This window comes from Lissotriton vulgaris, chromosome 4_1, assembly GCF_964263255.1.
Source record: "Lissotriton vulgaris chromosome 4_1, aLisVul1.2, whole genome shotgun sequence".
Taxonomy (NCBI): Eukaryota; Metazoa; Chordata; class Amphibia; order Caudata; family Salamandridae; genus Lissotriton; species Lissotriton vulgaris.
Window position 1 is genome coordinate 65,568,239 of NC_141691.1, and position 14,314 is coordinate 65,582,552.

General features: G+C 48.5%; 1 protein-coding gene and 1 long non-coding RNA gene across 2 annotated transcripts in view; one reads left to right on the forward strand and one right to left on the reverse strand.

Moving 5' to 3' along the window:
* The window catches only part of ANHX (anomalous homeobox), a 128,289-nt gene that overhangs the window by 61,068 nt on the left and 52,907 nt on the right, over positions 1 to 14,314 (reverse strand). Inside the window, exon 6 of the mRNA XM_086966710.1 lies at positions 3,399 to 3,501. Coding sequence (XP_086822836.1) covers positions 3,399 to 3,501 — 103 coding nt within the window. The remainder of the gene's footprint in view (positions 1 to 3,398; positions 3,502 to 14,314) is intronic.
* Positions 3,205 to 14,314, forward strand: part of LOC147718380 (uncharacterized) — a 212,504-nt gene continuing 201,394 nt past the window's right edge. The window contains exon 1 of the long non-coding RNA XR_015309972.1: positions 3,205 to 3,276. This is a non-coding gene — a long non-coding RNA (uncharacterized LOC147718380). The remainder of the gene's footprint in view (positions 3,277 to 14,314) is intronic.

Here is a 14,314-nt window from a genome sequence, read left to right on the forward strand (position 1 = left end):
TCATGGGGGTGGGTGTGTGTGAGGGGGGAGGGCGGGGGCTGGAAGCGCTGCTTGCCAGAGGTTTCAACCTCAGCCGCTGACCTTGAGCGGTGTCTTTTCTTCCTGGGCCTCGGCTACACGGGACCAGTAACATGCAGAGACCCTGGGGCTGCCCCGGAGCAAGCACGGGAGCCCTTTTCATGGACTGGGAAGGAGGGGACGATATATATATATACACACCCACACACACCCTTATTACTTATAATGTGATTATTATTTACACATCTGTGTACATAGGCTGGCGTCATACCATCATATATGTGCTGGGGTCTGGCACAAGCGAGCTGCACTGCCTCGCAAAGCGTCAAGATATTGCAATTGGGGAGGGGCAGAAGTTAAGCCCATCAGTGCTGAAGCGGAGTCCACAGCTCGAATGATTGACTGGTCAGGTGTGGTTGTAAGTGAGATGATTGGAGGGGGAAGCAGATGTCTAGATATGCAGAGAGAGGACTTTGAATTCTTATTTCAGAAGATGTGGCTCTGCAACCCAGGGGGAAACGCGTGCTTTCTCACTAAAGTCGCCCCCTTTCATACTTTTTCTTACTATGTGAATCCTGTAGCATGGTGAACATGAGGTGTAGGCTTTTAATTGGCCAACAGGGAGTGCAGATAGACATGGAAAAAGAAACCAATTTAAAACAGGATGCACTTAGCGTAGTGACTGTTACATCAAACGGGGCCTGTGGTTGAAAACGGAAGTATCCTTGGGGTAGCCGTGTTTCATGGTCTTATAATGGCATCGAGGTTTCCCGAAGTCTGACTGATTTCACAAGAAAACCGAAATGCCGTTTCCCAGCCTGTCCACTTCCAGCCTGCCCTTTCCCAGCCTGTCCCCTCCATGCCCTTTCCCAGCCTTTCCTCTCCCATCCTGTCCACTTCCAGCCTGCCCTCTCCCAACCTGCCCTCTCCCAGCCTGTCCCCTCCCTGCCCTCTCCCAGCCTGTCCCCTCCCTGCCCTCTCCCAGCCTGCCCTCTCCCAGCCTGCCCTCTCCCAGCCTGTCCCCTCCCAGCCTGTCCCCTCCCAGCCTGTCCCCTCCCTGCCCTCTCCCAGCCTGTCCTCTCCCTGCCTGTTGTCGTGTCTCGGCGGCAGCAGGCAGGAGCGTGCACTGCGTCCTCGAAGTAACAGCCCTAAAGCAAGCAAGAAGTACGCCCCCCTCCCACCAATCCCTGTTAGGTAGTGGAAACTGTCCAAACTGGGGTGCAGACAGCCCCTCTCACCTTTCGGCCTGGTACCACTGCACCAGCCGCACTACTTCCCTACTGACCGTTCTCCACTTAAGCCCCGTCTAAATTACAATTCCTGCTTGTGACCCTTTTGCCTGCTTGTACTTGTTTTCATGACCCTGTTGCCTGCTTGTGCCTCGGTGTGCCCCTGTTGCCTGCTTGTGCCTCCGTGTGCCCCTGTTGCCTGCTTGTGCCTCCGTTTTTGTGCCCCTGTCGCCTGCTTGTGCCTCAGTTTTCGTGCCCCTGTTGCCTGCTTGTGCCTCCGTAAGTGCCCCTGTTGCCTGCTTGTGCCTCCGTGTGCCCCTGTTGCCTGCTTGTGCCTCTGTGTGCCCCTGTTGCCTGCTTGTGCCTCCGTGTGCCCCTGTTGCCTGCTTGTGCCTCTGTGTGCCCCTGTTGCCTGCTTGTGCCTCTGTGTGCCCCTGTTGCCTGCTTGTGCCTCTGTGTGCCCCTGTTGCCTGCTTGTGCCTCTGTGTGCCCCTGTTGCCTGCTTGTGCCTCCGTGTGCCCCTGTTGCCTGCTTGTGCCTCCGTGTGCCCCTGTTGCCTGCTTGTGCCCCTGTTGCCTGCTTGTGCTGTGTGGGTGTGTGTGGAAGGCTCTGTGTGGGTGTGTGTGGAGGGCTCTGTGTGGCTGTGTGTGTGGGAAGCTTTGTGTGGCTGTGTGTGGGAAGCTTTGTGTGGCTGTGTGTGTGGGAAGCTTTGTGTGGCTGTTGTGGGAAGCTTTGTGTGGCTGTGTGTGTGGGAAGCTTTGTGTGGCTGTGTGTGGGGGGGGCTCTGTGTGGCTGTGTGTGTGGGGCTCTGTGTGGGTGTGTGTGGGGGGGGCTCTGTGTGTGTTTGTGTGTCATTTGCGAGAGATAAAGCTAGTGGCATTGTAAATGACAATGCCATTTATTTATGTTAAAAAAAAAAACATAAATGAAAATGTCAAGAGCAATGCCAATAGCTCTAACTTTAACAAAGGCAAAACCATTGCATTGTAAATGCTTGTTTAAAAATGATGGCAATGCCCCCTCCAGTCTTAGTGATTCTATCTTTCCTAGCTATTGCATAGTTAGATGGTAGGGCGGCAGCAACATCAGGACCTGAGCTTTCTTGGAGCCAAGTCTCCGTGAGAAAGATCGCGTCAGGTTGTTTGTTGACTAGTAGGTCAAACATATCAAAGTTATGCTTAGGGAGGGAGCGGCAGTTTGTGCTAAGGAAGGAGAAATACTTGTTGAGTGCTGTTATCAGATTAGTGCTGGTAGATTTTTTGCCTTTAGTGGTGTCAGGGATCATCTTTGGGGAGAAGCCACACTTAGAGCATATTTCTACTTTGTCAATAATGTGTAATCGGGTACATTCAGGGGACGGAGGTGTGCATTAGGCCTTTAATTGTTCGGACGAGTAATGAAGTCTGGGGCCTCTCATAGAACGCGAGGGCATGGTCACTTGGTGGCTTTCTTTGGGCTGCTTTTTGGTTATGTATTGGTAGCATTTAAAAGGAGGACCAGAACTTCTGGCCCTAGGCCTGGGCCAGGCCTAGACGGGCGCAGACTGGCTTGCCGTAGGCGTGCTACTGTGCACGTCCGCTGTGCGCGTCCTCTGTGCGTTGCTGGCATCGGCCCATTTGTACTTTCCCACCTGGCGTGTGATGAGTCAGGGGCGCGTCGCGCTCTAAAAGTCCGCCCTCCATGCAAGCAGTAACAGCTGTGGTGGACCGGGGTTGGAGCGTGCAGCGCAAAGTGATATTTACTTAAAAACAAGGTGAGTTTTCAAGAAGTTAAAGCCAATTCAATTTTTAAAAGTGAAATGAAAGTTTGTATTTAACGAGCGCTGGCAGCAATTCTAATACGTGACTTACAGTGTCCGCTGCGCGTTCCTGGCATCGCCCCTTTTGTACTTCCCCACCTGGCATATGAGGAGTAAGGGGGCGTGTGAGGCATGTCGCGCTCTGCAGGTCCGCCCTCCACGCAAGCAGCAACAACTGTGGTGCACGGGGTCGGCGTGTGCAGCGCAAAGTGGTCTTTACTTAAAAACAAGGTGAGTTTTCAAGAAGTAGAAGCACAATACAATTTTTAAAAGTGCAGTGAAAGTTTGTATGTAACAAGCGCTGGCAGCAATTCTAATACGCAACTTACAGTGCATCCCTCGCCTCACATTACCTCGGAAGTACATAGTAATCTGTCCGGCAGCTTCCTGTCTCGTGCTCTGACAGCTGACTCTTGCTATCTGAACTATCCTCGGCTGGGCCGCATCCGGCTGCACCTGGGCGAAGAAAACATTTGTTAATGGCAAATTGGATGACGAAAAAATAGAAGTATTAATAACAAATAAAGGCATTAGGCATAAAAATGTAGAGCAGAGTTACAGCCAGTGGCGCGGTCTGCATGAGACTTGTTGACATGTCTGTGAGCTAGTTTAGGGGTCACTGCGCAGGATGTGACGACATTTGAGTATATAAGGCACTAACTGCCTAACTGGTATTCGTTCCTAGTACTATTTCCTTGTCCCACTGAGTCATGCAGAGCATCAACAGAGAGAAAACCAGCACAGGGTATGTTTTCATACCTTGGACCTTATTCATCGCAGCACTAATTCACCAAAGGGTGTGTGTACGCCCGTTTTTAGCAGTCGCAGTTCGGCCCATTTGCGACCACTAAAATGGCTTTTGCCATGAATCAACCCTATCTTACGAGTCGGTTACCTATTTCTGACTCACAAAATAGGGTTTGCGTGTTGATATTAGGAAGTGGCCTCCCATCCTAACGGCGAGTCGCAGGGAGATGTACGATTGTTTTGCGACTGGAATGCTGTCTTGCGACTGGAATGCTGTCAGAAAACAATCACAGTTTGCCACCTACTTCAAGTAGGTGGTAAGCCAGTCGCAAACAGGAAGAGGTCCCATGGGGACCTCTTCTCCTTTATGAATGGTAGCAGAAATGTTTTTTAAGACCAGGCAGTGGACCCACGGACCAGAGCTTGCTCGAAAACTTAAACGGAAACTTTACTTTTTTAAATGCATCCAGTTTTTCCTAAAGGAAAACAGGCTGCATTAAAAAAAAGGTGTTATTTAAAAAGCAATCACACACATGGTGGTCTGCTGACCCCAGCAGGCCACCATCCCTGCTATTACAGGCCATTCCCAATTGCAACCTACCTCATGAATATTAATGTGGTAGATCATTTGCGACCCCATTGGGAATTGCTAAATGTGTCTGAGACACATTATTACATTTCATTTTGCGACTCACAAATTCCGAGTCACTAATAACGCAAATTGCGAGTCGTAAAAGGAAATGGTCGTACACATTGTCCAAGGGACGAGAAAGGGCGGCGGAGAATCTGCAGAAAGATAATGTATCTAATAGAAATCTGTTATTGAAGTGTTGTAACTTTATCTTCTGAAGTGACTCTCTCATCTAATGAAAGAGTCCCAAAGGAACATCGTGTGGTAGGTGGATATCACTAATTAACCAGGGTAGTCCTGCAACGCAGCCCTGGAAAAGTACCTGTCACTCTCCCAAAGCCACACTTCAGTCACAACAAGCAAAAACACGACCAGTACATATATTTCTCAGGGTCCTTTCACCCAGGAATGTCCCATACATTGGGGATCCTGTAGTCCAATTATGTATTGTGCATATCGAGGACCAGTGAATTGCAAGAATAGTGTAAAGGGTGGCCTCATATTCCACCTTGGATGCCATGCTTCAACACTGGACACCCTCACTCGCCAAAGAATAGGAACCATAGGAAGGAATACACCAGAGCCTTGGAAGACTACAAAACGAAGATAAAACAGGCCAACTCGGCCTACTTTACCCAAAAAATTCAAGGGGCCACAAATTACCCTAAGGAATTATTCAAAACTGTATCGAGCCTAACTAAGTGCCCTCGAGACATAATATTTGTCCCAGACCAAAATTTTGTAGACAAACTGGCCATGTTCTTTCAACAAAAAGTTCAAGCTGTCTATAACGAACTCCATGACCTATCGGCAATAGTGGGAAATGACAACAGGGAACAAACAGAATCCCCCTTGAACTGTCTATCTCAATTTTCCTCTATCAATGAAAATCTGATCACCAACTTGATAACTCAAACGAAATCAGGCTCCCCCCTGGACCCATGTCCCCCTTCGCCTGGCCCCTGAAGTAATTAGCTCTTCCCTGACTCCTCTTCTCAATGAGATATTAAGATCCGGAGTCTTCCCTCAAAGATGGAAAAAGGCCTGCATAAGACCCATCTTGAAGAAGGACTCCCTGGACCCGCTGGATACTAAGCATTATCGCTCTATATCCTGCCTCCCACTACCGTTCAAAATACTGGAAAAAGCCATCAATCTGGAGCTAATGGAGTTTGTAGATCTTAACAATATTCTGGACGCCACCCAGCATGGCTTCAGATCATGTCATTCCACGGAATCTGCCCTAATAATGGCTACCGAGGAAATCCATAGGACCATGGACAAAGGTGGCAGAGCTGTCCTCATACTGCTGGATTTGACGGCAGCTTTCCATACCGTTAACCATGCGGTCCTATTAGAAAGGCTCAAAGCTGTAGGTATCAGAGATACTGCTCTAATGCTACTCAGGTCCTTTTTAGACGCCAGAGTACAACAAATCCACTGGGATGGAATTCAATCCGGAGAGTTTTTTCTCCCGTGCGGAGTTCCCCAGGGATAGGCACTCTCCCCCACCTTATTTAACTTGTATGTGACTCCACTGGCCAAACTTATACAAGCTCATGGCTGCAACTGGTGTCTTACGCAGACAACACTAGTGGCGTCACTTACTCAGACAGAAGAAGTCACAACGGAGCGTTTCCGAAACTGCCTCCAGTGTAAAGAGCTGGATGAACAAGAACTTTTCAAAGCTCAACACTGAAAAAACAGAGGTGATTGAATTTGGAAAAAAACCTCTACCTGGAATCATCTATGGTGGCCTCCAGAAGCTGGCATCTGCCCCGTCCCGGCACAAAAAGTTAAGAACTTAAGGTTTGTGATCGACAAAGATCTTACACTCACTTCACAAGTCAATCAAGTCACATTGGCCTGTTTCTTCACAATCAAGGTCCTTAGGAAAATACTGCCATTTATACCTTTTACACTAAAGAAAACAGTAGTTGGAGCCCTGATCCTATCATGCACCGACTACTGCAACGCAATGTACTTAGGAACTGGAGAAAGACTGCTCTCAAAACTCCAGTCATTGCAAAAAGCCGCAGCAAGAGTGCTGTTGGACCTTCCGAAACGTCACCCGACATCCAATGGCATACGTCTACTCCATTGGCTTCCTGTCTGATGAAGGGTGCAGTTCAAGGCCATCTGTCTAGTCCACAAAACTGTAAATGGAGGAGGGGCTGAGGACATGGATACTTTATTTCCTCGCTTTGTGCCGTCCCACACACGAAGATCTGGTAGTCTGGGTTTGATCTGCCTACCAAGGATAAAAAGAGCCCTTTGGGGTGGCAAGTCCTTCTCATATCAGGCAGCAAAGCTATGGAATACCATGCCCACCGAGCTACTCCTAGAAACAAACAAGATTCGTTTCAGAAAGGCATTAAAAACCTGGCTCTTCACCACGGCCTAATTGGTAGTGTCATCCTAAATTCCTCATACAGCGCCAAGACGCCTCGGCATAAGTGCGCTTAATAAATAATTCAGTCAGTCAGTCAAAGAATCCTCTTGTGACGAGTGGGCTCCCTGTGTTTTCAGGTAGTACTTCTGGAAAGGATTCAGTGTTAAGGGATACAAATCCTAAATGTTTTCATATTCAATTAAAAAACACATCATGTTGGTTGTGACGCTCTGCGTCTGGATATGCGGGGAGAAGTAACCCCAAACATTACAAGAACTGTTTGGGTTCTCACGAGACATAAATGCAAAATAAATGGACACCAAGAATTATTTTCCGTTATCTTTCTTTGAGTGCCAGACGCAGAACGGCCATTAAAATAGAACTCTTGAGTAGTGATTTTAAGTTGTTCCAAGTCAGAAATACATAGTTTGTCCAGTCAAGGTTGTATGATTTTAGCCTATAGACTCTATAAGTTTTATTACAAACGCGAGACTCCAGGTCCTCCAATTCAAATAAAAATGGCATAGCCAATAGGTCTCGCCTTTGGGACCTTATAAATATTTAGTTATGTAGCACAATATCCTTGGTGCAACAACATCAACTGTTGCATGGCTAAGGAATATGCTACTTACCAGTATGCATCTGTTCTTGGTATGTAGGGCCGCTAACATTCATATCTTGTGCATAGATTGCCGCCTAGTGCTGGGTCCGGATAATTGCACCTTGTTGTCCTGGAAGAGTCTTCGAAGTATCACGAGATAGGTGGCTCCTCCCCTGGACTACAGTGCGCATTAGCATCATCTCCATCCTTAGATTGTTTTTCGCCATTGTGGCAGAGATGGAGTCCAATACGATACCTGATGACCATGCTTTATAAATAATTCTGATTGCTACAGCTGCGACAGGCACCGGGGAGGATGGGCGGGGGATATGAATGTTAGCGGCCCTACATGCCAAGAACAGATGCATACTGGTAAGTAGCATATTCCGTTCGAGGCATGTGGGCCGCTAAATTCATATCTTGTGCATAGACTAAATAGCAGTTTCTCCCTTAGCGGTGGTTGCCCGAGCCAGCTGCAGCAGCCTGAAAGAGGGACTTTGGAACAGCCTGTCCTACAGCAGCTTGCTTCTTGGAATGTACATCAACACAGTAGTGTTTGGTGAATGTATGTATGTTATTCCATGTGGCTGCTCTACAAATGTCCTCAAATGGAATGTTACCCAGAAAAGCCATGGATGCCCCTAGCTTGCGTGTTGAATGCGTTCTCGGGGGGGACTGTTAGTGTGCGTTTAGCCTTCTGATAACAAATCTGAATACACTTAACAATCCATCTGGCTATACCTGATTTGGAAATGGGTTTGCCCTTGTGCTGTGGTGAAAAAGCAACGAAGAGTTGTTCAGTCTTCCTAAAATCCTTCGTCCTGTCTATATAGTACAGGAGAGCTCTTTTGACGTCCAATGTGTGCAGTGATCTTTCTGCCACTGAGTCTGGATTAGGGAAGAAAACTGGCAGTTCAATAGTTTGATTAATGTGGAACTGAGAAACTACCTTGGGCATGAATTTAGGGTTAGTGCGTAGTACCACCCTATTCGCGTGAACCTGTATAAAAGGTTCTTGAATGGTTAGGGCTTGCAGCTCGCTAACCTGTCTCAGCGACGTGATCGCTACTAAGAAGGCCACCTTCCAAGTCAGGAACTGTATCTCACAAGAGTGGAGAGGCTTGAAAGGTGGTCCCATCAGTCTGGTCAAAACTACATTAAAATTCCAGACTGGTGAAGGTGGTCTTCTGGGTGGAATGACTCGTTTGAGTCCCTCCATAAAAGCTTTTATGGCTGGCACTCTGAACAGTGAAAGGCATTGCCTGTTCTGTAAGTAAGCCGGCATTGCCGCCAAATGAATACCTATAAAACTGTATGCCAGATTGCATCTGTATAAATATAACAGGTAACAAATAATGTCCTGTGTCGATGCATCTAGCGGGTTTATGTCATGGTTGGAACAGTAAATGACAAAACTTTTCCATTTGGCAGCATAGCAGGCCCTAGTGGTAGGCCGTCTTGCCTCCTTAATGATGTCCATACAATCAGGAGGCAGATTTAGATACCCAAATTCTATGACTTCAGGAGCCATATCGCAAGGTTTAACTGTTGCGGATCTGGGTGCTGAACTTCGCAATGGCTCTGAGTGAGAAGACTGGGTGTAAGGCGCAGTCTTTGATGAGGCACCACGGAAAGTTCTAGGAACGTGGTGTACCATGCTTGCCTCGCCCACGTTGGAGCAACCAGGATGAGAGTCATCGAGTGCTGTCTGAGTTTCCGTGCCACCAGAGGTATGAGTGGGGCCGGCGGAAAAGCGTACGCAAATCTGCCTGACCAGTTCATCCATATCGCATTGCCCTGAGACCGCGGGTGTGGGAACCTGGCGGCGAAGTTTGGGCATTTTGCGTTCTCGTTTGTGGCGAACAGGTTGATGTCTGGATGCCCCCACTGCCGGAAGTACGGTTGCAGCACCGATGGATGAATCTCCCACTCGTGCATCTGATGACTGTGCCTGCTGAGCAGATCCGCCATCTGGTTGTCCTGGCCCGGGAGGTGCTCCGCCCTGAGGAAAATGTTCCTCTGAATGGCCCATTTCCACATACTCTGTGCCAAGTGTGACAACTGTGGAGAGTGAGTACCTCCCTGCTTCTGAATGTAATACATAGCCGTCATGTTGTCCGTCCGGATCAACACGATCTTGTTGCACAGATGTATCTTGAAAGCCTTCATTGCCATGAAGATTGCCATCAATTCCAGCAGATTGATGTGCATCTTCTTCTGTTGATCCGACCATAGTCCCTGCACTGTGTAATGAAGGAGATGCGCCCCCCACCCCAGGAGGGATGCGTCCGTCGTGAGCACTATTTGTGGTACAGGATCTTGGAACGGTCGTCCCTTGCAAAGGTTGCGTGGATTCCACCAATGCAGAGAGTTGCACGCAAGACCGGTCACCAACACTAGGTCTTTCAATTGTCCTTGAGCCTGATTCCACTGTCATGCCAAACACTCTTGGAGCGGACGCATGTGCAGTCTCGCGTGCGGGACTATGAATATGCAGGAGGCCATCATGCCTATCAACTGCAGAAACACTTGCGCCTGTAGTGAGTGTTGTGGTCTGAATTTGCGAATCAGCAGTTGCATGCTGTCGATTCGCACCGAGTTTGCCTGGGCTGTAGCTGTCACAGTGTCCAACGTCACTCCCAGGTACTGCTGTACTTGAGCGGGTTAAAGATGTGACTTGGGATAGTTCAAAGAAAATCCCAAACTGTGCAGAAGATGAATTGTGCGGGACACATGGCTGGCGCACTGCTGGGCTGACTTTGCTTGCACAAGCCAGTCGTCCAGGTAAGGGTAGACATGAATGTGTTGTCTCCGAAGTTGTGCCGCCACTGTAGCCAAGCACTTGGTGAACACTCTGGGAGCAGTGGTCACCCCAAAGGGTAGCACCTTGAACTGGTAGTGCTTGTTTTGTATAGTGAACCTGAGGTATTTCCTGTGTGCCTGATGTATGGGTATATGGAAATATGCATCCTTCAGATCCAGAGTTGCCAGGAAATCCCCCTGACTGAGCAATGGCAGGACCTGCTGCAGAGTCAGCATGTGGAAATGTTCTGAAAGGATGTATAGGTTCAAGGGTCTCAGATCCAGAATGGGTCTGAGAGACCCGTCCTTCTTTGGGACTAAGAAATAGAGAGAGTACACCCCTGTTCCGTGCTCCTCTAGAGGCACCAGTTCTATGGCCCCTTTTTGCAGGACACGCTTCCTGCTGTAATAAGTTTATGTGCGCTGCGGACATAGGATGGTGTCTTGGGGGTATGTCGGGTGGAGTGGATGTCAGTTCTAAATAATACCCGTACTGGATAAGTTGCCTCACCCACCTGTCTGTGGTAATGCCTTTCCAGACCGGCAGGAACTGCTGGAGTCGTCCCCCGACCGGTGTTACATGGTCCGGGGGCAGTGACAAGACGTCACTGTTTGGTATTTGCTGAGGACCTGGTGTTATTATTTCCACGTCCTCTGCCTTTGGCGCTGTTACCACGGTATCCACCTCTATTGGTTTTGTTAAAGGTGGTCTGTGCACCACCTTTATTGTATTGTGTTTGCTGAGATGTTTGCCCTCTTGACGGCCCTCTACTACCTGAGCGATGAAAAGAACCCCCTCTGAACTGTTGAGACTGCAAGGCCCCCATAGACTTAGCCGTCTCGGTGTCCTTCTTGATCTTCTCAAGAATTGTGTCAACGTCAGGCCCAAACAAGAAATCTGGGTTAACGGGGTGATTGAGCAAACTTGTTTGTATTTCTGGCTTAAAGCCTGAAATTCGTAACCATGCCTGCCTCCTTAGCATCACACTAGTGTTGATGGCCCTGGCTGCAGTGTCGGCTGAATCTAGTGCACACTTGATAGAAGCGTTTGATATCCGTTTCCCTTCCTGAATCAACATTTCCGCCCCCTCTCTATATTCATCAGGCAAGTGTTGCAACAATTGCTCTAGTGTATCATAGTGAGCTTTATCGTATCTAGCCAGTAGAGCCTGTGTATTGGCTATTCTCCAAATATTTGCTGCCTGCGCAGCAACCCGCTTCCCAGAGGCTTCTAATACTTTAGATTCTTTGTCTGGGGGAGGAGCATCACCACTTGTTTGTGAATTCGCCCTCTTACGGGCATTGGAGACCACCAAAGAGTCCAATGGCAATTGACCCCTTATGTACGTAGGGTCCACAGGAGCAGGCTTGTATTTCTTTTCAATACGTGGGCTCACCACCCTTGCTCTGGTTGTGTCCTTGAAAATGTCATTGGCGTGCTTAAGGACACCCTTCAGCATCGGCAGCGTCTTCACTGATCTGTCCCACGTAGAGAAGGTATCAAACAGAAAGTCCTCCTCAACTGGGTCTGCATGCATGACCACATCGTGGTTCAACGCTGCCCTTTCAATTAGAGCGTTGAACGCCGCAGTATCCTCTGTGGGTGCTGTCTTTACTTGGTAACACTGGGTGTCCGCCGTGCCTTGATCATCAGGCACATCCTGCGAGTCATCCTGATTAGAGTCATCAGGATAGTTGAATTGCTCGTCATTTGGTCACCCCCCCCCACCATCATCCGTGCGTGTGGGGGAATGTGTAAAGGCTTGTCCATAAGACCTTACGGACTCGAAAAGAACTGGCGAGGAAGCAGAGTCTCTTTTCCTTTTAAGTGGAATTTGATAGGATTCCAGTGGCTTCTCCGGCAAGATCTTCCGTTTAAAAAGGGTGAGTCTTCCGGTTGCAGAGTCAATGTACAACTTCTTTGAGCTTTCAGAAGAAGGTTTATAGGAACCGACGCCTTCAGGAGTGGCGGTCGTCTCCTTAAGTCTTGACATTAGTTTCTCAGGGTCGGTGCCCTGTGCCGGCTTAGACGTTTTAGGTCTTGCGGTCGGAGGCAGTCCAAAGACTATAGGTGGAGGCCCCGATGGCTGTTTGACTTTTTTCGCGGCCTTCGCCAACTTCGAGCCAGTTATTGCGCTGGGACCCCCAAAATGGCCGTGGCTTGATGCGTCACATTCCAACGCGGCCATTTTGTTCTTGTCTTCGAGAACCTTCACCAGCATCAACTTGTATGCATTCGGACTAAGGGGCGGCTGCGACTCAATTCCGTCTTCAGTGTCCACGCCCCCGGGGGCAGCCTTAGATGACGTCGCTCCGTCTCATTTGGCCTTTGGCACCCTCTTGGATGTACCAATCTTCCTCGGATTGGCACCCTTTTGTGACCCCGAAGGGTCAATGACACTCCGAGCCTTCTTAGGATCCGATGGAATGAGGCTTTGCGAAACGAAACGAATACTGATTGGACCAGTTTCCATTTCGATTTGTCTTTAGTAATTTTCGGTTTTGTTTTCGAAGGTGTACCCACCGAAGGCTCTGAAATATTCTTAGCCGGGCCAAGTAGCGGGGCTGTAGAATGAGTATAAAGATCTTGGCTACAGCCTTCCGGCGATGCTTCGACCTGAGCCTTTGACAAGACAGTGTCACTTTCGACCCCCGAAGCTTCGGTTGGGTCTTGCTCATCGCTGGAGCCGCCCTCTGCGGCTCCAATGGCCATACTGTCGTCTCTTACCTCGACGGCTTCATCTTCTTCGATGTTCTCATCGTCTACCTCTTCTCCGTAGTAAGATTCTTGGCAGGAGGCCGGGCCGGAGAAGTGCTCCGGTTCCTCCTCTTGGACGCCCTCGTCGTCCCCAGCTTCGAAGATATCCTCCACATCCGACGCTCTCCGCGCCGGTAGTCTTGCCTCACGTCGTAGAGCGAGCGCCTCTTCCGACCTGAATTTTGAACAGGCCAAGTAACTCTCCTCGTCGTGGTCTGGAGACAGACATCTGTTGCACACAGGGTGCACGTCTGAGAGAGGGTACTTCGCGTTACAGACTGGGCAACGTTTAAACGGGGCCTGGAATTCCATCGTCGATGTCAATCTTCGATCGGGCCTAAAAAGCTGGGAGCGCACGTGCTCAAGTATCCGGAAACCGGATAAGTCAACTCAGAACCGAACGAAGTACAATACCGAAGCTTAAAGAGGCCTTTTGGCCTGAAGAAACAAGTTTTTCCTATAGGTTCCGAACCCAATGGCGGAAAAAAACAATCTAAGGATGGAGATGATGCCCTTGCGCACTGTAGTCCAGGGGAGGAGCCACCTATCTCGTGATACTTCGAAGACTCTTTCAGGACAACAAGGTGCAATCATCCGGACCCAACACTAGGGGGCGCCATGCCTCGAACACACCATTAAGGTCCCAAAGGCAAGACCTATTGGCTATGCCAATGCTTTTGGTTTGTCTGCTGCCCGTAGGAAACAAGTATTTGCAATGCAATAGGTCTCACATTAGTTAAATGCAGAGCTATTGGCTTAGCAAATGTAAAAGTAATACGACGCACTAACAATTTCTTTTTTACTTTTGTAACAATGGCGGCATGCTGCGGGGCATGCCACCATTACTACAAAAGTCAATAAATAAAGTAAAAACAAAAAAGTTGTTTATCTTATTTCTTTTTCATTTGCAAAGCCAATAGCTCTGCATTCAACTTATACTATACCTATTGCATTGCAAAACCTTGTTTGAAGGAGGGAGACACTAAAGGCAACAACAAATGCAAATCATCTCAGGGGAACAAGACCACCCAAACGTCAGAAGATGTCAAATAAAAACAGTTAAACAAGGATAATAACAGAAGCTAAAAGTTCTCAAGCTCAGAGGATGGCAGTACCCCTCAGAATACATACCAGAGCTACTGCAGGCAGCTCGCTGGAGATTAAAAGGGGAGAAACACAGAGTACCCATTAATTAATGACAGTGAGTCACTTGTCGCAATCACTCTATGTGTGGCCTAGATTCTTATTATACATGTAGCAACAATGTACTCTATTAAATGAAAATTGAGAGTTGTACAGGACATACCCCGAAACATATTTCAAGCAGCTCTCATGTGT